Source organism: Lissotriton helveticus, chromosome 10, assembly GCF_964261635.1.
Source record: "Lissotriton helveticus chromosome 10, aLisHel1.1, whole genome shotgun sequence".
Taxonomy (NCBI): domain Eukaryota; kingdom Metazoa; phylum Chordata; class Amphibia; order Caudata; family Salamandridae; genus Lissotriton; species Lissotriton helveticus.
In genome coordinates this window covers 229,898,740-229,923,970 of record NC_136071.1, presented here as the reverse complement: position 1 = coordinate 229,923,970, position 25,231 = coordinate 229,898,740, and the positions used below count along the sequence as shown (strand labels likewise).

Below are 25,231 nucleotides of genomic sequence, written 5' to 3'. Positions count from 1 at the left end.
GGTCTTCAATGCACTTCTCCAGAATAGCCCTGATCTCTATCCAGTCAGGCTTTGGTGTATTCCTCATGAAAACCTCAGATCGAAAACTTACTGCGCTGATAAACATCAACTTTCTACAGAAAAATTCCCTGGTATCCAGTAGGGTGTGCTGTGGAGTAAATGCAGGCCGAAATGTTGAGAGTAGTCATTTTATGGTGTTGCACAATCAGGAGTTAGAGAGGCAAAGATTGATTATGCTATACTAATTTTTTAATTTGTTCATTGCCTGTTACCAATTTTGTTCGAAGAAGTCACCTTTGTCACTATAATACATATACACATTGAGTTAAGTAAAACCTGTGCTATCTATCCTAGAGGGGTAGGTGTATCTAGATTGTGGGCTTCGCGATGCCCGTGAATACAGGACAAATTTGCCTCATTTTATGTAGAGCCCAGAATATGCACCAAATATCTTAAAGATATACAGGATGTGGACTGGCAAAAGACCTACAAAATGGGAAGGGATTCACGAGTTTGGCGGTGTCGGTTGAATAAATTCCCTATATCGGTTATGGGTAGGATGAATGACAATCATGTCCCTTCCCTGCTGCTTGTATACAATGCAAAACTACATATATTGCATCCTGGGCCATACTTTTAAGAATCTGGATGCAGTCTAGATTTCCATATCCGGCTGATAAGTTCATAACCTGTACTGATGCCTGTGCCACCCTTGGGGCAGGCTGGGGAAAATTCTTGCAATTCACGCAACTGAGTAAAAATGCCAGAGAGGTCTGGACAAAGTTACCGAAAACACCTAAGGTGTCAGTCACACTTAAAACAATATTAGATGGAGGGGATGGGAGGGGGTAGGAGTGTCACAAGGACTTGGAAGGGGATAGAAACAAGGAACCAATGGTGGCCAGGAGAACCAGGAGGAATCCCTACTAGATGAGGAATGGGTGTTTGCCTGTCAATTAGTCGAAACAATAACTAGCAATCCAAAGTTGAAATTGACAAATTTTCAGGCACCTACCTAACCACAGTGAGGCTACATACAATCTACCCACAACACCCTCAGATTTGTCCTAAATGTGGCACTGACAATGTAACTTTCATCCACATGTTTGGGAATGTGTGCAGGTGCGGAGTTATTGGGAGTAGGTCAGTGTCACCTTGAGACAGGTAACCCGCGTGTTGATTGCCCCTACAGCAAAATATGTGTTCGGGCTCCTGACCTGACCCACCAAGGCCAAAATGGCCACCGAATTTGCAGCTCTGGGATTAGTACTGGGAACGACTGCCCACACATGCAACATGGCTCATAGATGCAATAAAATGGGCACTGAGGGAATTTCCTTGTCTCAGACCCTCCCTAAAGTGAACAATTTGGATAATGCTTTAACTTTAGAAAACGGCCTCTCAAATAGCAGAGACATTTCAATCTAGAGACATAAAGGATTGTGAGTTTAAGCCAAAATATAAAAATGGCCTAGAATAAAGTGGATATATAATTTGAACAAATACGCTTACATCATTGTTTTACGATTGTTAGCAAAGCATGTGTGTTCTATGCCATATTAAGAGGCATACAAAGTAGCTCAAGTAGTCATTTGTGTTGCCAAATTTATCAAATTTAAATTAGGATGATCAGTTTTAGGTACAATATAAATATGGATTTTAGAATGGCAAAATATTAAGGACTGTGTAGGAACTGGGGTCACCAGTTCCCCGGAGGTAGCCTGGCACAAGCAGGTAGGCACCCGAAAGCTCAGGTGTTAAGTGACTACACAGCACACGCGTCCACTGAGACAATAAATGCACGCAAAGACTGAGACCACACCGGTAAGTTTTGATTCTAATCAATAAATTTTATCTAAGACCAAAATCAGGGCAATCAAAAATAACAGCAGTATTGACTTATTTCCTTCCCTTAAAGGCACATGTTTTACATTACCCGGCCATAAATACTTAAATAAATAAATATTAAATATTAAATAACGGTAGGCCTGGCAACAGCCCTGCTCCTAGTCAGCACCTGCAAGAAATTTCCTTAGAAAGACATTTAAATAACATTCCATGAATTAGGAATAGTCGGATCTCTACATACCAGGCCACATCTTGTTAGACAAGAGGAAACATTTCACCAAGTAATTATAAACATTGCATCAGGGATGCATAACCTTCCAACAAGTAGAAGTGAACCATTGCCTTAGGTAAAATTAATCAGGAATGAACATTTCATCAGGCCAGAAATAATCATAACCCTCTGGGCCAGCACAAGGCAAGCGTGAGCAATCCGTTCCCCAACAGGGGCTATTTCCAACCAACGCAGGCCTCAAGGGAGTCCTGCAGGGCTCTGGCGCGGGTCCAGTACATTAACAGCCCAATTAGGGCCAACGGGGCCCAGCAACAGTCTTCCCCAGGGGAGGGGCGAACTCGGGCCTCCTCCGGCCTTCCGCCCTCCTCCCCAGTGGGGTTACCTTGGTCTTCGGGGCTCTCCGGTGTCTCGTAGTGGGGAGGGCCCTCGGTCTTCCCCGAGCCCTCCAGTGAGGTGGTGACCTGTTCCCGGGTCCGTGATGACGCGGGCGGCCCGGGAACCAATCAGGTGCGAGGCGCGAAAGGAGGCTCTGCCAAAGCGGCCAATCAGCAGGCAGTACTGGAGGGCGCAGCAGCTTCAGCCTATCGCTGGGCGGTGCCTGATAGGGGCGTGGTCTGAGCCCCCCGTCACGTGGGGCTGGTTGTCCGCTTCGTCAGGCCTAGCGCGGCCCGCTCTGGAGTAGCGGCGGCCTGACTGGAATTCACGGCGGCCGGCTTGCAGTTCGCGGCGGCCTTCCCCAAGGCTCCGGGGGCCACCGCGGGGACTCTTCACGCTCGGGCCGGGCACGGCCCACAACAGCACGGCGACGGCTCTCTCCTGGCGTCGGGGGCCACCGGAGCAGATGCCAGTCGGGAGGGGGGTTTCACAGTGCCCACATCGCTCGATCTTTACAGCGCCTCGCGGGAAAGAGGAGCGCTAGAAAGTTCCTCACGGGTTCGTCCCTACCAGCGCTCCATAGGACCGAGCAGGTGAGCGCTTGAGGCCAATTTACAGCGCCTCGGGTGACACAGCGCTCCAATGGGCAATAGCGCTTCAGCAGGCAATAGCGCTTCAGCAGGCAGCAGGCTGCAGGGTTCCAGCACTTCTCCAAGGCACAGAGGGGGGCGCTGGTGGGGGCCACAATTCGGTTGCGCAGGACAAGCAGTCCAGCTGGCTAGGCTGTTCAGGATGCTAGTGCTAGAGAATGAGAGCACGTAGCAGACAGTCCAGGCAAGACAGCAGAGGAGATGGGCAGGACAGCGCTGGGGCCACAGGGCAGACAGAGGGGCAGAATTGGCTGATCCCCAGTAGTCCTGGTTAGCGCAGGGGAGTTCCTTCTTGGTGCTTGTTGGTTCTGGCGCCCTTTGGTTGAAGTTACTTGAAGAAAGGGGGGGTTTGAGTTGAAGGCTTGTCAAGTTTCTTCAGCAGATCTCTTCAGGTGGTCCCTGGGCTCCCCTCCCGCCGGGCCAGATCAGTGGGCTAGTTCAGTGTTCCTCACACAGCTTGGTAGGCAGCGCCTAAACCCTGTCCCCCCCAGTGGTATAGGTTCCTGACTAGGCCCTACCGCCTAAGTCTCCTGCGTAGGGTCCCCCAGGTCAGTGATGCTCCAACTGACTAGAAAGTTTCCCTCCCTTTTCTTTTATAGTGCCAGTTGGCAGTTGGCGACCACTCCCCTATTCTGGAAGGTTCCAGGAGCTTCCTCACTCTAGCTATGGGCAGGCAGGCAGGCAGGCTGGCATTGCTACAATGTTTAGGGGTTCCAGCCAGCTCCTGGCTACTAGAGTGCATCTAACAAGACCACGCTGCGGTAGCAGGGGTAAGTTGCAGCCATGTTGGGGGAAGAGAGCACCTGCACCTTAGCATTGATTAGCAATGGGAAGGTGCCCAGAGACCTAAGGCCAACTAAAAAGAAGGTGGGAAAAATGAGGCAAAGGTGAAAAAAAATAGGGAAAGACCGGCCTAAGGCTGACAGGTCTAACATGCGACCCCCCAGCTGAAAGTGGGGAGAGCTACCCAACCTCTAGGAAGTTCTCGTCACTAAGGCGGAAAAACTGGGAGAGACCGTCAGCATTGGCGTGGTCAACTCCGGGTCGATGTTCCACCCGAAAGTCCATCCCCTGTAGGGAAATGGACCACCTTAGCAACTTGGGATTTTCGCCTCTCATCTGCATGAGCCAATGAAGGGGTCGGTGGTTGGTTTGAATTAGGAAGTGAGATCCAAAAAGGTATTGCCTCAACTTCTTTAAGGCCCAGACCACAGCGAAGGCTTCTCGCTCGATGGTACTCCATCGCCGTTCCCGAGGGAGGAGTCTTCTGTAGATAAAGTCCACAGGTTGGTCTTGGCCATCGTTGTTGAGTTGCGAAAGCACAGCGCCTATGCCATGCTCGGAGGCGTCCGTCTGCACGATGAACTCTTTTGTGAAGTCAGGTGTTGCAAGTACCAGAGCGGTGCACATCGCGTGCTTCAGTGTCTGGAATGCCTCTTGGCAAGCAGCCGTCCAGATCACTTTTCGGGGCTGCTTCTTGGACGTCAACTCAGTCAAGGGGGCTACGATGGTACCATATCCCTTGACGAACTGGCGGTAATAGCCAGTGAGGCCGAGGAAAGCTCGGACCTCAGTCTGGGTTTTGGGAGGCTCCCAGGTCAAGATGGTCTCGATTTTGGCCTGGAGGGGTTGCACCTGACCCCCTCCCACCAGGTGTCCCAGGTAGACGACAGATCCCTGTCCAATCTGGCACTTGCTAGCCTTGACGGTCAGGCCAGCGCATTGCAAAGCCTGCAGCACCTCCTGGAGATGCTGCAGATGGTCCTCCCAGGTGCTACTGAAGACAGCTATGTCATCCAGTTACGCCGCTGAGAAGGACTCCAGGCCAGACAGCACCTGGTTCACCAACCGCTGGAAGGTGGCCGGAGCATTCTTGAGCCCGAAGGGCATCACTCTAAATTGAAAGTGGCCCTCGGGGGTGGAGAACGCTGTTTTCTCCTTTGCTCCATCGGCCATGGCAATCTGCCAGTACCCTGATGTTAGATCAATGGTGCTGAGGTACCGGGCTGCTCCCAGCCAGCCAATCAGCTCATCTGCCTGGGGGATCGGGTGAGCATCTGTCTTGGTGACCGAGTTCAATCCCCGATAGTCCACACAGAACGGAAGTTCTGGTGTGGTGCCCGGTGGGGCCGCTTTCGGCACCAACACTACCGGACTAGCCCAAGGGCTGCTGGAAGGTTCGATCACTCCCAGGTCCAGCATTTTTGCCACCTCACCCTGGATGCTGTTCTTAACTTTATCGGACAGCCGGTAAGACTTGGTTTTTACAGGCGGACTGTGTCCACATCATGGGTACACAGATGTGTAATTCCAGGCGTGAGGGAGAACAACGAGGCGTACTGCTCCAACACCTGGTGGCAGTCCCTCTGTTGTTCTGGGGTCAAGGATGGGGAGAGGACAACTCCCTCCGCCAGAAGGTCAGGAAGAGACTCACTCTCTTCCTCCTCACTCCCATCCATCACCATGAGGAGAGCAAGCTCAGATCGCTCAGGGTGAGGCTTCAGGCGGTTGAGGTGGAGCACCCGATGGGGCTGACGGGGGGTCTTCAAGTCAACGACATAGGTGGCCTGGCCTCGACGCTCCACAATTTTGTACGGACCAGTCCACCGGTCCTGGAGGGCACTAAGCTCCCCAGGCTCCATGACCCACACCTTCTGTCCAGCGTCCAACTCCACCGTCCGAGCGTTGCGGTCATACCACTCCTTCATGACGGCTTGGCTAGCCTCCAAGTTGTCTAAGGCTTCCTTCCACAGCTTGGCCATCTGGCTGCGGAACGCCAGCATGTAGCTCACGACATCACAGGGAAGCTTCTTTGAAGTCTTCTCCCACCCCTCCTTGACAAGGCTGAGGGGCCCCCTAACGGGATGGCCATAGACCAGTTCAAAGGGGCTGAACCTGACTCCCTTCTGTGGTACCTCGCGGTACGAAAACAGCAGGCAAGGGAGGAGGATGTCCCATTTCCGCCTCAAGTCCTCTGGCAGGCTCTGGATCATCCCCTTCAAGGTCTTGTTGAAGCGCTCTTCGAGCCCGTTAGTCTGGGGATGGTAAGGAGTGGAGAACCGGTAGGTCACTTCGCACTCCTTCCACATGGCCTGCATGTAGGCCGACATGAAGTTCGTGCCCCTGTCTGAAACCACGACCTTGAGGAATCCCACTCTGGTAAATATCCCCATCAGGGCCTGCGCCACCACAGGTGTAGTGACGGTTCTCAGAGGAATAGCCTCAGCGTACAGAGTGCCGTGGTCCACTAACACCAAGATGAACCGGTGTCCCGCAGAGGTCGGAGGGTCCAACGGCCCAACGATGTCGATTCCGACCCGCTCAAAAGGGGTCACGACCACCGGGAGTGGTTCCAAAGGGACCTTTACTTTAGTCCCAGTCTTGCCACTTGCCTGGCAAGTCTTGCAGGTCTTACAGTAGGTGTCAGAGGCAACTCTCATCCTGGGCCAATAGAAATGCTGGACCAACCGTGCGAAGGTTTTGTCCTGGCCCAGGTGTCCAGCCAAAGGAATCTCATGAGCCAGTTCCAAAAAAAAGGCCCGGTAGCATTGGGGGACCACTAAGGCCCTCGAGGATCCATGCACCGGAACATTAGGCTCACTGTAAAGGAGGCCATCAATCAATCAATCAATCAATCATAAAAATGTGTATAGCACGCTACTTACCCGTAAGGGTCTCAAGGCGCTGAGAGGGGGGGGTCGCTACTGCTCGAACAGCCAGGTCTTGAGTAATTTCCTGAAGGAGAGGTGATCCTGGGTCAGCCGTAGGTGAGTGGGGGGGTGTTCCATGTCTTGGCTGCCAGGTAGGAGAAGGATCTTCCTCCGACGGTGGATTTCCGAATTCTTGGGACGGAAGCGAGGGCGAGGCTGGCGGATCGGAGCTGGCGGGGGGGTGTGTAGAAGGTGAGGCGGCTGTTGAGGTACTTCGGGCCCAAGTCGTGGAGAGCCTTGTGTGCATGGGTGAGGAGTCTGAACGTGATCCTCTAGTTGACGGGGAGTCAGTGCAGGTCTTTCAGGTGGGCGGAGATGTGGCTGCGGCGCGGGATGTCCAGGATGAGTCGTGCTGAGGCGTTCTGGATGCGCTGGAGTCTTTTCTGGAGTTTGGCCGTGGTTCCAGCGTAGAGGGTGTTTCCATAGTCCAAACGGCTGGTGACGAGGGCCTGGGTGACCGTCTTCCTGGTTTCGGTGGGGATCCATCTGAAGATCTTTCGGAGCATGCGCAGGGTGTTGAAGCAGGATGATGAGGCTGCGTTCACTTGCTTGGTCATCGCGAGGGAGGAGTCCAGGATGACGCCCAGGTTGCGTGCGTGGTCCGTTGGTTTGGGTACGCTGCCCAGGGCAGGCGGCCACCTGGAGTCGTCCCAGGCGGAGGGCGATGCTCCCAGGATGAGGACTTCCGTCTTGTCTGAGTTCAGTTTCAGGCGGCTGTTCTTCCTCCATTCGGCGACGTCTTTCATCCCTTCGTGCAGGCTGGTTCTGGCGGTGGTGGGGTCGTTGGTGAGGGAGAGGAGCAGCTAGGTGTCGTCGGCGTAGGAGATGATGTTGAGGTTGTGTTTGCGTGCGATGGCTGCGAGAGGGCTCATGTAGACGTTGAGGAGGGTTGGGCTGAGTGATGATCCTTGTGGTACGCCGCAGATGACTTCGGTGGCCTCGGATCTGAACGGGGGGAGGCGGACTCTCTGGGTTCTTCCGGCGAGGAACGAGATGATCCACTCCAGTGCCTTCTCTTGGACTCCGATGTTGCTGAGGCGCTGCACTAGGGTGCGGTGGCAGACAGTGTTGAACGCTGCGGAGAGGTCCAGGAGTATGAGGGCCGCTGTTTCCCCGTTGTCGAGCAGGGATCTGATGTCGTCAGTGGCTGTGATGAGGACGGTCTCAGTGCTGTGGTTGGCTCGGAAACCGGACTGCGAGGGGTCGAGGGATCCGTTTGTCTCGAGGAAGGCGGCAAGCTGACTGTTGACTGTCTTCTTGATGACTTTGGCGGGAAAAGAGAGGAGCGAGATGGGGCGGTAGTTCTTGAGGTCGGTGGGGTCCGCTGTTGGTTTCTTCAGGAGGGCGCTGAGCTCGGCGTGCTTCCAGATCTCCGGGAAGGTGGCGGTGTTAAAGGAGGTGTTGATGATGTCCCGGAGTTGGGGTGCGATGATGGAGTCGGCCCTGTTGAAGACGTGGTGGGGGCAGGGGTCGGTTGGTGATCCGGAGTGGATGGTGTTCATCGTGCTGGTGGTGTCTTCGGTGCTGATCGGGGTCCAGGCGCAGAGGGTGGTGGTGGGGGGCATTGGTTCAGTGGTTGGGTGCGTGGTAGGTGCGCCGAAGCTGTTGTGTATATCGGCGATCTTGCGGTGGAAGAACGAGGCGAGTGAGTCGCAGAGGTCTTGCGAGGGGGTGATGTCGTTGTTTGCGGTGCTGGAGTTGGAGAGCTCTTTGACGATGCTGAAGAGTTCCTTGCTGTTGTGGGCGTTGTTGTCCAGTCGTTCTGTGAATGCTGTCTTCTTGGTGGTGCGGATCAGCTGGTGGTGTTTGCGGGTGGCGTGCTTGAGGGCAGTCATGTTGTCTGTGGTCTGGTCGTGACGCCAGGCTTTCTGAAGGGTGCGGCAGTCCTTCTTGGAGTTCTTGAGTTCGTCGGTGAACCAGGAGGTTTTCTTGCTGCCGGGTCTGCTGGGACGGTTCTTCAGTGGTGCGAGGTCATTTGCGCAGTTGGTGAGCCACTGTGTGAGGTTGCTGGCTGCTTCGTTAGGGTCCGTTGTGCTGGCGGGAGGGTTCTGGCGGAGGGAGGTGGTGAGCTGCTCGGTGGTGAGCTGCTCGGTGGTGATCTTGCTCCAGCTCCTGCGAGGAATCTGTTGTGGGTGGTGGTGGGTCGTTGTTCTTCTGAAGCTGAAGTGGATGCAGCTATGGTCAGTCCAGTGGAGTCCGGTGGAGTGGCTGAAGGAGATGTGTTTGCTGGAGGAGAAGACGGGGTCAAGCGTATGGCCGGCGTAGTGGGTGGGGGTGTTCACCAGTTGCTTGAGTCCGAGGTTGGCGAGGTTGTCCAGCAGGGTGGTGGTGTTGCTGTCCTTGTTGTTCTCCAGGTGGAAATTGAGGTCCCCTAGGAGGATGTAGTCAGCGGAGGGGAGGGAGTGCGGGCTGATGAAGTCTGCGATGTCTTCTCTGAATTGTGTCCGTGGTCCCGGGGGTCTGTAGATGAGGGTGCCTCTGAGGGTGGTCTTGGGATCGGTGTGTATCTGGAAGTGGAGTTGTTCGGCGGCAGTGAAGGTGTCGTCGGGGTTGGTCGTGATGTGGATGGTGTTCTTGTGTACGATGGCGATGCCACCTCCAGTCTGGTTTACACGGTCCTTCCGGGTGATCTTATATCCGTCCGGGATGGCTATGGCGATGTCAGGCGCTGAGGAAGCGTTCATCCAGGTTTCTGTGAGGAAGGCGGCATCCGGTGATGTAGTGTCGAGCAGGTTCCAGAGTTCGACGGCGTGCCTGTGGATGGAGTGGGTGTTGAGCAAGATGCACTTGAGGTGGTTGCTGCTGGTTCTCGGCTTGTCGGGTGCGGTACAGGTCCGGAGGCAGGTGAATTTGCAGGCTTGGGAGGTGAAGGGTCCATGGGTACGTTTCGGGGTGGCTCGGTAGCAGGCGGCGTTCCGGCCGGCGTTGAGTGTGTGGAGGGTGGCGGCGTCGTAGGTCCGTCGGGAGGGTTGGCATCGACGAGGACCAGGGGTCCTGGCGCTGGGCGCGGTCCAGGCGCGGACGGCGTAGACGGGCTTGCCTTTGGCACAATCGGCGCACCCGCTGCGCGTACGTGCGGGCTCCATATAAGGCGAAGTGGGAGGGAGGAGCAGCTGGGAGGCGGGAGTGGGGTGGCCAACGGGGACACAGAAATAAAAGGGGGCGGGGCCGCGAGGGAGCAGCAGTGGGAAGCGGGGAGCGGAGGGGGGGTCACAACAGGGGAACAATACCGGCAAAATCGCTGAGAAACACTACGAGTTCAACACTACTGTGAAACAGGAATGAAATACAAATGAAGGCACAGATGGGGGAGGTAAAAAACGAAATACAAATGAAGGCACAGATGGGGGAGGTAAAAAACGAAATACAAATGAAGGCACTGAAGGGGGAAATACAAACAAAATACAATGAGGCACAGATGGGGGAAGCAGCGGAAGGGAGAGCGAGCAGCAGCGAGGGGGCGCCTACAGCTGGTGGGCCGTGCGGCGTGGGGGTGTCCTGAGGTTGGGACAGTACACATGAAAACTGCCGGTCTCCTGGTAGGTCACTTGGGCTTCGGCCTGTCGCCGCATGCCTTCAAGGGTGGGGCACTCCTTCTGCGCCCGACAGAATTCCTCCTGGGTAGGGCCTCCTTCCACATGCCACTCGGCAAGGGTCGGCAAGTCCCCCATGGGAACAACCTCCACCTCCGCAGACTCCGGGGGTACCTCCACAGGCTCCCCATCCATCACACGGGGTGTGTCCTCCACAACATTCTCAGGATTGGCATTGGGTTGGGCCATGGTCTCAGGTCCAACCCGGGTTGAGCTCCTTGCCGGGCAGCCATGGACCGCGTGACCACGCAAGTCCATCCTGGTAACCCCAGCATCTCAGTGTGGGCCTTAAACTCCACTTCCTTCCAGGCGGTATGTTCCAGGTCATTTCCTAGCAGACAGTCCACAGGCAAGGCAGGGATTATCGCAACTCTCAACGGGCCTTTCAATCCTCCCCACTCGAAGGGAACCTGAGCCACAGGATATTAGCTCAGAGTGCCGTCAGCCAACACGGCCGGATGGAACACATCAGGTACTACTTGCTCAGGGGACACCAGCCGCCTCACTACGGTGGTCATGCTGGCACCTGTGTCCCTCAGAGCGTCCACCTCCTCCCCATTGACCTTCACCCTCTGCTGGTACTTAGCAGTGTTAGATGGTAAGGGCTTCACTGGGACCATCTCTCTATCCCCAAGTGAAACCAGGGTCAGGCCTGTCCACTCCCCTTCCCTATCTAGGGGCAGCTCCACCCCAAGCGCTACACTAGCCACCCCGGGACTCTTGCCACCTGTGGGGGCTGGGGGTCGTTTGCGACACTGGGCATCTCCCTTGTAGTGTCCAACCTCCCCGCATTCATAGCACCGGACAACTTTTGGCTGCTGACTCTTGTCAGGGTAAGTGGGCTTTGGGGAACTGGACTGAGGTGGGGTACCTACTCCTCTCCCAAACTGTCTAGTTTGTGGGCCTCGTGAGAACTCCTTCTTTTTATCTCCCCCGTCTTTCTTCTGAGGGACGCCCTGTCCGCCTTTCGGGCCATCTCCCCCGGGGCCCTTGTGTGACACCCGGGTGCTAACCCAAGTATCCGCCTCCTCCGCAAGCTCACAGGGATCAGTTAGCTTGCGGTCCACCAGATGTTGGCGCAGCTCCGGAAAACACTTATCCAAGAGGTGCTCTCTCAAAAAAAAAACTGTACAGGCCCTCATAATCATGCACCTCGCTGCCACGCACCCAACCATCCAGAGCCTTACGGGCATAATCAAAGAAATCCACCCAATTCTGCGCGGACAGCTTATGGCTGCCACGGAACTTTTGGCGATTAAGCATGGGCGTAAAATCCGTTCCGCTTGCAGATTTTATGGATTTTCGGTAAATTCGCAATCCGCGAACTCTCGCGAACTTGCCGAAAATTCGTAAAATCCGTGCGAAGCGGATTTTTTGCTTGGTCGCACTTGCCAACTAGAATACTATACAATTTCGCGGGAGTAAACACTTGCGAACACGTAGATGCGGCGGGCAGCGACAATCTCGCAATTGCGAGATTGCAAAATTTGCAATTTCGCACAAGAAATCCACCAGCAGGCAGCATAAACCTTGAAAATTATGATTTTTATCAGAATAACTCCTCAGGTTGACATTTGCCTGCACTTTTTCTTTGCAAGGAGTCCATTTTGGGGGGTGGGGGTGGGAGGAAGGAAGTGCCCCACAGTCTCCAACTTCCTGTTCCTGTCCACCAGGCTCCTCCCAGTGCTTTCTTCATGTGCTGGTCACTTTGATTTGGATCTTGACCTGGAAGGATTACTTTTTGTGGATGCTGCTGGATATTTGGATTTTTGCAGAACTGAAAGCACTCAGCAGGTGCAAAAGTTCAATCTTATCATTAGTAACCATTCCCTGTAGTGCTTCCTGAGGGGCCTCTTCAGAGTTCATTTGCCTACTTGTAACTATTCTTTGACCCTGCTCTGACCCTCACAGCAGGCTCAGAGAATAGCTACAAGTATACAACAAAGGTCTTGTTAAAAAAATTACACTGCAACAGAAAGCAATTACAGACAAAACTGAAAGCACTCAGCAGGTGCAAAAGTTCAATCTTATCATTAGTAACCATTCCCTGTAGTGCTTCCTGAGGGGCCCCTTCAGAGTTCAGTTGCCTACTTGCAACTATAGGCCACAAAGGTCCTGTGAAAAAAAATTGCACTGCAACAGAAAGCAAATTACAGATAAGGAAGCAGGTGCCAGCCAGACTGGAAGTTTAAATTCAGTGACACATTAATCAACCCCAAATTAATTCATGTCAGTTGAAGCAGGGCAGGTGTGCTTGCTTTTTTTCACCCCCATAATCTACAGTGATAAACCAACCAGAGGGTGGCAGTGATGTACCAGAGGGTGGCATGGGTGTACTTCAGGGTGGCAGTGGTGAAACAGAGGGTGCTGTGAATCTGTGATGATGAACCAGATGTAGAAACAACATAGTCGCGGCCGTTGCGAGCCGACAAGTAAGTTCACAATTGCAAACTGGTACAGAACCCTCGCGAACTGGCAGAAATCCTTGCGAACACAAAAAACAAACGCAAATTCGCGAGAGTTCGCTGATTGCAAATCCGTAAATACGCAAGTTCGCGGATTGCCAATTCGCAAAATCCGCCCATGCTTATTGGCGATACCTTTCGGGGTTGAGGCCAAACTTTTTAAGAAGTGCCTCCTTCATGGGGGAATATCTGAACTGATCCGCCTTATCAAGATACAGGAGGGTGTCCCTGACATTGGGAGGGATGTAACGATACAGGCCACCTCCCCAGTGTTTCTCGGGCACCCCATGGGCTGTCAAGGCCACTTCATATGCCTCCAACCACTTGGCGATGTCATCCCCCTGAGTGTAGCTCGCTATCACCTCCTTGGGTAACCAAAATCTAGGCTCGTGTTGAGCCACCATTGGGACTTCCTGGCACACTCAATTGCAAGGCTCTCAGCTCCAACTCCTTCAGCTGAAGCTTGTGCACCAGCTTCCTTTCTTCCAATGCAAACTGTTTATCTTCCTTTTCTCTCTCCCTCTCGTGCTCTAACTTGGCAAGCTCCCACTTTAATTGCCTCTCCTCCCTCCTGTCCTCATACTCCTGCGACGACATACTCCCTCTAGACCTACTACTACTTGCCCTGGAACGTCTTCCTGGCAACACATTTCCGGTAACATCAATACCCAGTAGGTCTAGCTCTTCTTGGGTGGCCGCTTCCCTTGGTGTGCCCTGCCCCTCCTGTCCCCCATCCCCTCTCCCCTCTGGGTGGGCTCCTACCCATGCCCTCAAGGCGGTACGGAGTTCCTCCTTTGCGGCTCTCCGCCCAACCGGCACCCCCATTCCCTGACAAAATTCCCTTAACTGCACCACTGTATACTCTTCAAGGTTGGCCAGCTGGAACTCCATTTTGCCAGGTGGGGACCCAGATAAAAATTAAGGGAAAGCCCTAGGACGTAGGTAACAACACTGGGTCAACACAGGTCTCTACACACTCAGGTTACACAGTGGGGGTCTATCGAGTAGGCTTGCATGCACGATAGGTGTCTGGTCTAATTGCGGCGCACTCTGTCCCACTGGAGGGTGCTGTATAGTCACAAGTCCTGGATCCCACCTGCTCGCCACCAAATGTAGGAACTGGGGTCACCAGTTCCCCGGGGGTAGCCTGGCACGAGCAGGTAGGCACCCGAAAGCTCAGGTGTTAAGTGACTACACAGCACACGCGTCCACTGAGACAATAAATGCACGCAAAGACTGAGACCACACCGGTAAGTTTTGATTCTAATCAATAAATGTTATCTAAGACCAAAATCAGGGCAATCAAAAATCACTGCAGTATTGACTTATTTCCTTCCCTTAGAAGCACATGTTTTACATTACCCGGCCATAAATACTTAAATAAATAAATATTAAATATTAAATAATGGTAGGCCTGGCAACAGCCCTGCTCCTAGTCAGCACCTGCAAGAAATTTCCTTAGAAAGACATTTAAATAACATTCCATGAATTAGGAATAGTCGGATCTCTACATACCAAGCCACATCTTGTTAGACAAGAGGAAACATTTCACCAAGTAATTATAAACATTGCATCAGGGATGAATGACCTTCCAACAAGTAGAAGTGAACCATTGCCTTAGGTAAAATTAATCAGGAATGAACATTGTCATCAGGCCAGAAATAATCATAACCCTCTGGGCCAGCACAAGGCAAGCGTGAACAATCCGTTCCCCAACAGGGGATATTTCCAACCAACGCAGGCCTCAAGGGAGTCCTGCAGGGCTCTGGCCCGGGTCCAGTACATTAACAGGCCAATTAGGGCCAGCGGGGCCCAGCAACAGTCTTCCCCAGGGGAGGGGCGAACTCGGGCCTCCTCCGGCCTTCCGCCCTCCTCCCCGGGGTGGTTACCTTGGTCTTCGGACCTCTCCGGGCCCCTTGCGACGGTGTCTCGTAGTGGGGAGAGCCCTCGGTCTTCCCCGAGCCCTCCGGTGAGGTGGTGACCTGTTCCCGGGTCCGTGATGACGCGGGCGGCCCGGGAACCAATCAGGTGCGAGGCGCGAAAGGAGGCTCTGCCACAGCGGCCAATCAGCAGTCAGTACTGGAGGCCGCGGCAGCTTCAGCCTATCGCTGCGCGGCGCCTGATAGGGGCGTGGTCTGAGCCCCCCGTCACGTGGGGCTGGTTGTCGGCTTCGTCAGGCCTACCACGGCCCCCTCTGGAGTAGCGGCGGCCTGACTGGAATTCCCGGTGGCCGGCTTGCAGTTCGCGGCGGCCTTCCCCAAGGCTCTGGGGGCCGCCGCGGGGACTCTTCACGCTCGGGCCAAGCACGGCCCACAACAGCACGGCGGCGGCCCTCTCCTGGCGTCGGGGGCCGCCAGAGCAGATGCCAGTCGGGAGGGGGGTTTCACAGTGCCCACAGCGCTCAATCTTTACAGCGCCTCGCGGGAAAGAGAAGCGCTAGAAAGTTCCTCACGGGTTCGTCCCAACCAGCGCTCCACAGGACCCAGCTGCTGAGTGCATGAGGCCAATTTACAGCGCCTCGGGGGACACAGCGCTCCAATGGGCAATAGCGCTTCAGCAGGCAATAGCGCTTCAGCAGGCAGCAAGCTGCAGGGGTCCAGCGCTTCTCCAAGGCACAGAGGGGAGCGCTGGATGGGGGCACAATTCGGTTGCGCAGGACAAGCAGTCTAGCTGGCTAGGCAGTTCAGGATGCTAGCGCTAGAGAATGAGAGCGTGTAGCAGACAGTCCAGGCAAGACAGCAGAGGAGATGGGCAGGACAGCGCTGGGGCCACAAGGCAGACAGAGGGGCAGCATTAGCACAGCACAGTACCTGGCTGATCCCCAGTAGTCCTGGTTAGCGCAGGGGAGTTCCTTCTTGGCGCTTGTTGGTTCTGGCGCCCTTTGGTTGAAGTTACTTGAAGAAAGGGGGGGGGTTTGAGTTGAAGGCTTGTCAAGTTTCTTCAGCAGATCTCTTCAGGTGGTCCCTGGGCTCCCCTCCCGCCGGGCCAGATCAGTGGGCTAGTTCAGTGTTCCTCACACAGCTTGGTGGGCAGCGCCTAAAACCTGTCACCCCCAGTGGTATAGGTTCCTGACTGGGCCCTACCGCCTAAGTCTCCTGCGTAGGGTCCCCCAGGTCAGTGATGCCCCAACTGACTAGAACGTTTCCCTCCCTTTTCTTTTATAGTGGCAGTTGGCGACCACTTCCCTATTCTGGAAGGTTCCAGGAGCTTCCTCACTCTAGCTATGGGCAGGCAGGCAGGCTGGCATTGCTACAATGTTTAGGGGTTCCAGCCAGCTCCTGGCTACTAGAGTGCGTCTAACAAGACCACGCTGCGGTAGCAGGGGTCAGTGGCAGCCATGTTGGGGGAAGAGAGCACCTGCACCTTAGCATTGATTAGCAATGGGAAGGTGCCCAGAGACCTAAGGCCAACCAAAAAGAAGGTGGGAAAAATGAGGCAAAGGCAAAAAAAATAGGGAAAAACACCCTAAGGCTGACAGGTCTAACAGACTGGCTATCAAAATAATTGATGAGCTAGAAGTCTAGTGTTATGATTAGAAATGTAAGCAACCTCGTGTATTTTCCAAAGAGGAAAGAAAGGTTCACTGGGTTAATTTGCCCATGAATGTATATAAAGATTGAAAGTGGTTATATGAAGATTTCAAGGGGGAGATTGTGTAGTTCCATAACAATAGAGCAAACAAACTTTAACAGGGGTGTGGTTATTTTACCCTCATAGTTCTAACTGCCCTTGTCAATGTTTCTTAGTTAAAGTGCTAGAAATATTAGGTAGAATTCTACTAAGATTGTTCTGGATATGTTATGGGTCTGAGGGAATGCTTTCAAAACATTCTTTATGGAAAAAGCATCAGAAAGTGCTAGTAAATGGCTAGTAAAACTGCCTTCTGAAAATTAGAAGAATGCTGTATAGCAATAATTCATCAATCGCACATGGCAAAAGGAGAAAAACTTAACATTTACAAAATCTTTCCAAGAAGCTTAATGGCCACAATTTGCATAAAGTGGAATTTAACATGTTTTCAGTGTTTTATACAATAATTAAATTTTTATCAAAGCATTTGATTACTTTTATGGTCCCTTGTTCAGTGATAGCTTCTGAAAAAGTAACCGAAAGTGTCATCTGTGGAGCTACACACTTTTGCCTTCTTTTTACGAACCTTAACTTTGTAAATACCAATAACATCACAACGGTAGAGATCAAGCTCTGCCATTGAACTACTCTATATATCAAATGGGATTTGGACTGCACAGGCTCTTTAACGGTGGTCTTCTGCCTCCAGAAGTCTGAAATAAGAGGGTCTTGGGTGACCAATCTTTACCTGGCTCAAAAGCTACCTCGTTCTCTCAACCAGCCACTAGAATCTGACTAACAGGGAGGGATAAGTGGGTTCCTTTGGCTGTTGAGTTAACGTCTGGGCATCCCTTGGACAAAAATGAAGGTTGTGTTAGGTTATTGGTATGTGGCTATCACACTTACTCCAGTATTGGAGCTTTCATAGATTCACATGCCTGAATCATTCCCCGTCGTCGAGACTGGAGTCTCTGGTACATGAAAAAGCAATGCTTAGTAGTATAGCAAACTGAAAAGAGGCCAAGGTCCATTTCCCTTTTGCAACCCATAACCCTTGTTATGTAAAAGAGACCAAACTTTTCCCTGAACCAATCAGAGCTCCTCATCCTCTAGAACCCTCCTGAGAGAACCTTCTGCTCCTCAGATTTTCTACCGCACGTTGTGCTAGGGAGTCTCCTTTGAGCTCTGCTCAAACTCTTCAGTATATTCAATTGATATTAGACCAGAGTGTTTTTTCCTTCTCCAGATTAATTATTTGGAATTCTTCAGACGATTTCTCCTTCTTGTACCATGGCTGACAAGGAGAAAAAAGGATTATTTAGAGCTTGTGCCACCAGCTCTAAGAAAAGGCTTTATACAGACGACCCTCATAAGGACTGCATCTACTGCCTTTATCCAGACCATCAGGCAAAGGATTGCAAGGTATGTCGTACCTTTTCCAATAAAACTTTGAGGGACCGTGAAGGAAGGCTTCTACTCTGGATTCAAAAGGTGAAAGCTAGGAAGGAGATCTTATCCAGTGACAGTGAGGAGGAGTCCTCTTCTTCCAGGAGATCTCAGAAAATAAGCAGATCTCCTCAGGCTCATACCTCAGGGGAAAGGCCCTTAAAAAGATCATCCCAGGGTCTTCAGGGCGCAGTCCCTCAGTATCTCCTTCAGGCAAAGAGAAGGAGAAGAAGGGTCATGCTTCAGGGGTTAAACATACAAAGAAATCTCATTCAGAGCCCTCAAAATCTCCCCCAAAGGTCAAGATTTCTGTCAAGAAGCCATCCTCCACACCTTCTGAGGAGAAAGCGGAGAAATCTGCGTCATCGATGGGAGAGTCAACGAAGAAGATAACGTCGTAGTCAAAAAACCTGAGGTAAAAGCTGTTTCTAGAGCTTTATCACCGTCGAATGTACCACCGTCGACGACGGTATCGACACCAAGTTCGGCGACGATGGCGTCGACCACGAAGGCGTCGACGGCAACGACTACAACCACGTCGTCGACTGGATTGTTGAGGATGGCAGTGACAACGGGATCGCAGACGGCAACAACGACGATGGTAACGGCAACGTCGACGGTAGCATCGACGACGATGTTATCGTCGACGGTTTCGACAGCGATCTCGTCAACGGGCTCGTCGACGAGGGAAAAAAAACCAGAAAATAGGTTTTTGGCCTGGAAAAGGACAATTACACCAGAACTTACCTCTCCAAGTAAGGTGTCCCCTCTAGTACCATCTCACCTTCTGGAAGAAGAAGATTCGGAAGGGGACGGAGATGATGGTGGCCCTTTTGGTTATGCTAGTAGCCCGTCTCGGTTGCAGGTGAAGTACCAAGAGGAGGATTCAGATGAATATGAAGTTCAAGAGCGTCCTCAGCAACAATATCGCCAGGAAAGTAGGAAGAGATGACGAGTGTACCATCTTCCTTGTTAAAAGATTTACAATTCATGTTGGAGAATTATAGGAGGAGATATCCTGTACCTCAAGCCTCAAGGGGAATTCCAGAGTCTACCCCTCAACCACGCTTTCTTCCAAGAACACCAGTGCGTAGGCGGGACACCTTACCGGAACCCCTCCCAAGATCTCCACCACCGAGATCTGGTCAAGACCCAATAACCTCAGATGAGGAGCAAGAGGAGAAATCACGGACCCTAGCAGAGAGTGGGACGATTATCTCATTCTGTCACCTTCTTCTCCGTCTCCGAAGCCTTTTGATTCTCCACCGGAGGATATAGGTGGGTTTCATAATTTAATGGAGAGAGCCACTAAAAGATTCGCACTTACCATGGCAGAGGATAAGGCCGAATGTTTCTTGTATGACTTCAAGGAACCCTGTCGTAGGACAGTTCGATCCTTGCCTATTGTCAGTCATCTTTGGTAAGAAGGCCTGAAGGTCATGGAAGCACCAGCTACAGTGAATCCGGTGCTCGCCAGGTTGGACAAAAAATATAAGGCACCTTCAGATGCCCCAGCTTGCCTTTTAGGTCATCCTAAGCCGGACTCAGTTATTACCCAAGCAGCTCAGCAAAAATCAAGAAATCCGTCAGCTCCTATTACGGCACCTCCGGACAGGGAGGGTAGAAGGCTGGACAATGTGGGCAAGAGATTTTCCTCTATGTCAGCCCTGTTAGTAAGAGCTGCGAATGTCCTGGCCATTCTGGGGAGGTACGATAGGCAAACGTAGTGCGACCTTTCGCCTTACATGGACCATTTACCAGAGAAGGAGAGACAAGAAGCCAGAAAAATTCTGCAAGAAGGGGAGAGGACTTCGGCCGAAGTCATAGATTGCGCTATGGACAAAGCGACCACGGCATTCAGATCTCTGGGAGGAGCTGCGGTACTACACAGGCAAGGATGGTTGAGGGCAACGGCATTTTGACCGGAATTCCAGAATAAAATCTTGGACCTTCCTTTCAACGGTGAAGATCTATTTGGCAAGCATATAGATGATGCGCTGCAGAGTATAGAAAAAGATACGGATACGGCTAAGTCATTGGGAACTCTACAATACAGAAAAGCTCCTTTTCGAGGCTCTAAAGGTAGAGGTCAGTCATCTTACAGGGGAGGATTCCAACACGGTCGTTATTCCTCTTACTCCACCTCATCCCAGCCCTACCATCAGCAGTATACACAGCGCCAGTCAGGAGGCTACACAAAATCGACTCCGGGAGGTAAAGAAGGTCGTCAGGGGAAAGACAACACCCGACGACAATGACAACCTTTTAATTCCAGCTACACCGATTCCTCTGAGATCTCATGTTCCCCTGGGTGGAAAGATTGCTCATTATTTTCAAAATTGGCAACAGATAACTACGGACCAATGGATCCTACACATTATTCAATTCGGCCACACTAGAACTTCTACGAAACCCCCTCGTACACATCGATACATCAGAAATACAAGCATTTACAGCAAATGCGAGAGGAGATTTGTGCAATGCTCCGAAAGGGAGCAATTGAACAGGTACCGAACACCCAGAGGGGAAGGGGGTTTTACTCCTGCTTTTTTCTCGTCAAGAAAAACATCCTTCAATGGCGGACAATTCTGGACCTCAGATCCCTAAACACCTATCTCAAAAAGCAGTCTTTCAGGATGGTTTCTCTGCAAGACATCCTTTTACGGTTGAACCCAGGAGACCATATGACCACACTAGACCTACAGGATGGTACTTTCATATCCCCATCCATCCTTCACATAGGCAGTACCTTCGGTTCATGGTAGCCAGGGAACATTACCAATTCAAGGTACTGCACTTCGGCCTGCAATCAGCCCCAAGAATTTTTACAAAATGCCTGGCTCCAGTGGCGGCGGTTCTAAGAAGACAGAAACACCAAGTATTTCCCTACCTCGACGACTGGCTAGTCACAAGGCACCATCAGCAGTGTTAGCCCGAGCATCAACAGAGGCTTGCATGCAGTTGTTTGCCAGGCTAGGTTTGACTCTACACGAAGAGAAGTCATCCCTTCAGGCAACGAAAAGCATCACTTTTTTGGGGGCAATACTGGATACAGACAGAAACAAGGCGTTCCCCTCCAGAGAAAGGCAGCTGAAAATTATTTCTCTCTTCCATGATTTTACAAAAAGAAAGTGTCTTCCAGTACGCAAGTACAAGTCATTATTGGGAACAATGTCATCTTGCATTCCCCTTGTGCCTCACTGCAGGTTAAGAATGCGTCCGTTGCAAGAGCACCTGGATCTGCAATGGCGTCAAGCGGAGGGATCCTTCGAGGATATTGTCCAAGTTACGCCGGTCATGGTTCAGGCAGCAACATGGTGGACCCGAAAACGAAATGTCTTGCAGGGTCTTTCATTCCCCACGCCTTTCCTCCATTTCCCCTGTTGCCGCGAGTGCTTGTGAAAATCAAGAAAGAACCATGCAGACTAATCCTAATAGCCTCATGGTGGCCCAGACAACACTGGTTCACGGAGCTTCTGCTGCTTTCGGAGGTCCATCCGATTCGCCTCCAACCAATACCATCGCTTCCGACGATATCCCAGGGACAAGTGCTCCGTCTGGACCCGAGATCCTTGCGCTTAGCGGCCTATCTCCTGAGCACTGTGAATTTCAGCATCTAAACATCTCAGAAGAATGTAAAGATATCCTCTCCAAGGCCAGGGCGGATAGTACGAACAAAACTTACAGAATAAAGTGTCTCTGGTGTCAAAGAAGTAACGTTCATCCTTTGCATTCGGCACCTCGTGAGATTATTCCATACATCCTGCTTTTAGCTAAGTCTGGTTTGGCTCACGCATCTATAAAGGTACATTTAGCGGCAATATCACGCTATAGAAGGTCTGCTTTGGGACCATCCTTATGGCCGGCAAGAATTGTTAAACAATTCATGAAGGGATTATTCAGAGTTTTTCCTCCAATAAAGCCGCCTCCACCTCTTTGGCGTTTGAACATAGTCCTTTCACAATTAATGAAACAGCCCTTCGAACCTATACACGGGGCAGATCTCAAATTCCTATAGTGGAAGTGGGCTCTTCTCATCGCTCTAATTTCGGCAAGAAAAGTGGGGGAATTGCAGGCTCTCACAATTCAAGACCCTTGTCTGCAATTTAAAGAGGACAGGATGATTCTCAGAACTAATCCGAAATTTATCCCAAAAATACCAACTGACTTTCCTTTGAATTAGCCATTAGTTTTAAAACATTTCTTTCCACAACCAACAACAGCAGCGGAAAGAGTTCTACATTCGCTGGACGTCCAAATTCTATTTGGAAGAGACTAAACGCTTTCGCAAGTCTTCACAGCTTTTAGTCGCTTTCAGCGCATCCAGGAAGGGCTTCCCTTTATTGAAACGTGGGATTGCCAGATGGATTTCTAGTGCTATAGTATATTGTCACCAAGCTGCTGGGAAACCTCTGAACGCATGAGTTTGTGCTCATTCAACGAGAGCAGTGTCCACCTCCACTGCGTTATTTGCAGGAGTGCCGATCCAGGATATCTGCAGGGCAGCGACCTGGAGTTCTACACCCACCTTCACCAGGCACTACTGCTTGGAAGCATCCGCAGAGACAGATGTGGCAGTGGGAGAAGCGGTGCTGATGAACATTATCCAGTAACGGTGAGCCCTCTTTGCATACTCTCATCCTTTTGTCTTTATTACAAATGCACATTTTTTCTATGGTTATGTTTAGTTACAGTGATTTCAATATTTATAAGCAGAATTCTAAAATAACTATGTACAGAATTATGCTGTATTAAGTAACTATATGGAAAAAAAATGTGCTTTATGCTTCTGCTCGCTATTCTGATTCAGGCATGTGAATCTATGAAAGCTCCATTACTGGAGTAAAACAAGTCACTTACCTGTAACTGTAGTTCTCCAGTATTGGAAGCTTTCATAGATTCACATGCAACCACCGTCCTCCCCTGAGAGGCTCACCTTGGATTTAGCACGAAGAGTGTTATTTATGCACAAGGGCGCGAAAATCTAAGGAGCAGAAGGTTCTCTCAGGAGGGTTCTAGAGGGTGAGGAGCTCTGATTGGTTCAGGGAAAAGTTTGGTCTCTTTTACATAACAAGGGTTATGGGTTGCAAAAGGGAAATGGGCCTAGGCCTCTTTTCAGTTTGCTATACTATTAAGCAATGTTTTTTTATGTACCGGAGACTCCCGTCTCGACGACGGGGAATGATTCAGGCATGTGAATCTATGAAAGCTTCCAATACTGGAGAACTATAGTTACAGGTAAGTAACTTGTTTTCTTTCTGTCATTGGATTTATATTGCTGCTTTTGTTACTCCACAGCTGACTTTCCAAAAGGCTCCAAGGTTTTCATTCCTGTACATTTCACCACCAGCTTTTTCCCTGACACACTCATTCCATTTTCAGTCAAGTGGAATGAACTCTTTATCTACCGCTGTTTGCCTAACTTTGTGCCTCTCCTCTATTCCACCAGCTGTTCATGAAGGAGAATCTTTATCAGCAGCTGGAAAGCAAACGTGACAGAGTGTTGCATCTTGCTGCAGTCACCCTGCAGCGTATCGCGCGTGGCTTCCTGGTGCGCAGACGTTTCTACTCACTGAGAAAGAAAGTCATCCTTCTCCAGGCCCAAGCAAGGGGATATCTTGCCAGGTAATTGTTTTTAAAAGTTCTAAATATTAAATTATACAGGGTAAAACATTTAAGCATAATCCTATCCAAGTGGAAAGTTATGTATCTTAATTGTTGTTAAAAGGCTTGAAGTCACAAACAAGTGCTATAAAAAGCAATGAATTAATAAACAAATACACTAATAAAAGGATCAGGGGTATAGGGCTTAGTTAGTGAATTACACCTATGCCTGGCTTTTGTTTATTGCAAATTGTTAGAATTTCTTCAATTCTATGATTCAACCTACAATTGCTCTTAACAATGTCCACCCAAGAAGGGGAAGCTGGTACTACACATTCATGTCCCTCTGCAAGACTGACTTACCCTAACCAGTGTGAACACTGTCCATCCTTCCTCTGTGCTTTGAGGCTGGCTCTTGCTCTATGATCTCTCACTGCACTTTAGCCATGTACGGTGCATGTTTCCTCGGATTTGTTGTTTTTATTTGCAAGATAGGGGCCACTATATCTCATGCAGGAGGTGAAAGAAAAGGCAATATTCCTATTATCTTTTAAGCAATTTTTATTTCACCTGTTGCTTAGTGGTACTAGTCGATACAGCCTATCTGAAGCCTGTTCGCGGCACACAACCAAGTGTTTTTTATTATTGAACCATAAAGGGTCTGCCTTAGCTGCTTTTCAAACAGCAATTAACAGAACACCTACCCTTTCTGCAGTTAAGTCCTATTTTGGTCTCACCATATTGGCCTATGGACATGAAAGCAAAAGAACATCATCCTTAAGGTAAGAGAAACCATAGAGGGAACCTTTCACACACTCCCAACGTGTTTCTACCATGACAGGCTAATGCCACTGGAGTCATGACTAGATACAGGTTTATGAGTGCAATGTTGATGTTAATGTTATTGATATTTCTAGAGCGCAACTGTTACCCGAAGGTGTCCTGGTGCTAACTGAAGTCCTACCGAGGTACAAGCAGGGGAGGACAAATGAAGAAGATTAACCAGTAAAAAGCCAAGTTTTGAGGGCCTTCCTAAAGGCAAGAAGTTTTGGCATGCATCTAAGATGCAACGGGAGGCCATTCCATGCACTGGCTGCACCGACCACAAAGCTTCTGCCACCCCAGTTAGGTTTCTTAACAAAGCGCACTGACACCAATTTTGCTTCTGCGGAGCGTAGTGCTCTTTTTTTTATATACCAGTGAAATAGCAGTTTTAGGTAATTGGGCCTAGTTCCTTGAAGGGCTTTATGGACCATGCATAGAGCTTTGGACTGAACACGTTTTTTAACTGGCAACCAATGAAGCCTTCTAATCTCAGCCGAGACTGAAGCGTAGTTTGGTATGTCAGTAAGCAATCTGGCAGCGGCATTCTGCAAAAGTTGAAGTTTGTTCAAAAGCCCTTCCTCGATATTAATATTGAGACTATTGCATTGGTCTAGTTTGGACATGGCTAGAGCAGTGATAACTGTTTGTTGGCTGTCTTTGGTTAGAAATGGTATAATTGTCTTACAGGATTTCAGAATATACAATGTAGATGAAACTACTGCATTCACTTGATCCCAAAAACTGAGTTTATTGTCTATATAGACACCCAGATTTTTTACCTTCTTAATCAGAGTAGGTAGAGGACCCAGTGTATCCGGTCACCATGCTGGAGTCCAGAAGTTAGGGTCATTACCAAACAAACCCCACCTCCTTTATGCTGGAATTAAGCTTAAGGCAATTTTGGGCCATCCAG

The 25,231-nt window shown here is 50.8% G+C and overlaps 1 protein-coding gene across 1 annotated transcript in view; it reads left to right on the top strand.

Annotated features, from left to right (window-relative positions):
* The window catches only part of MYO15A (myosin XVA), a 1,426,381-nt gene that overhangs the window by 295,911 nt on the left and 1,105,239 nt on the right, over positions 1-25,231 (top strand). Inside the window, exon 22 of the mRNA XM_078662701.1 lies at positions 23,339-23,514. Coding sequence (XP_078518827.1) covers positions 23,339-23,514 — 176 coding nt within the window. The remainder of the gene's footprint in view (positions 1-23,338; positions 23,515-25,231) is intronic.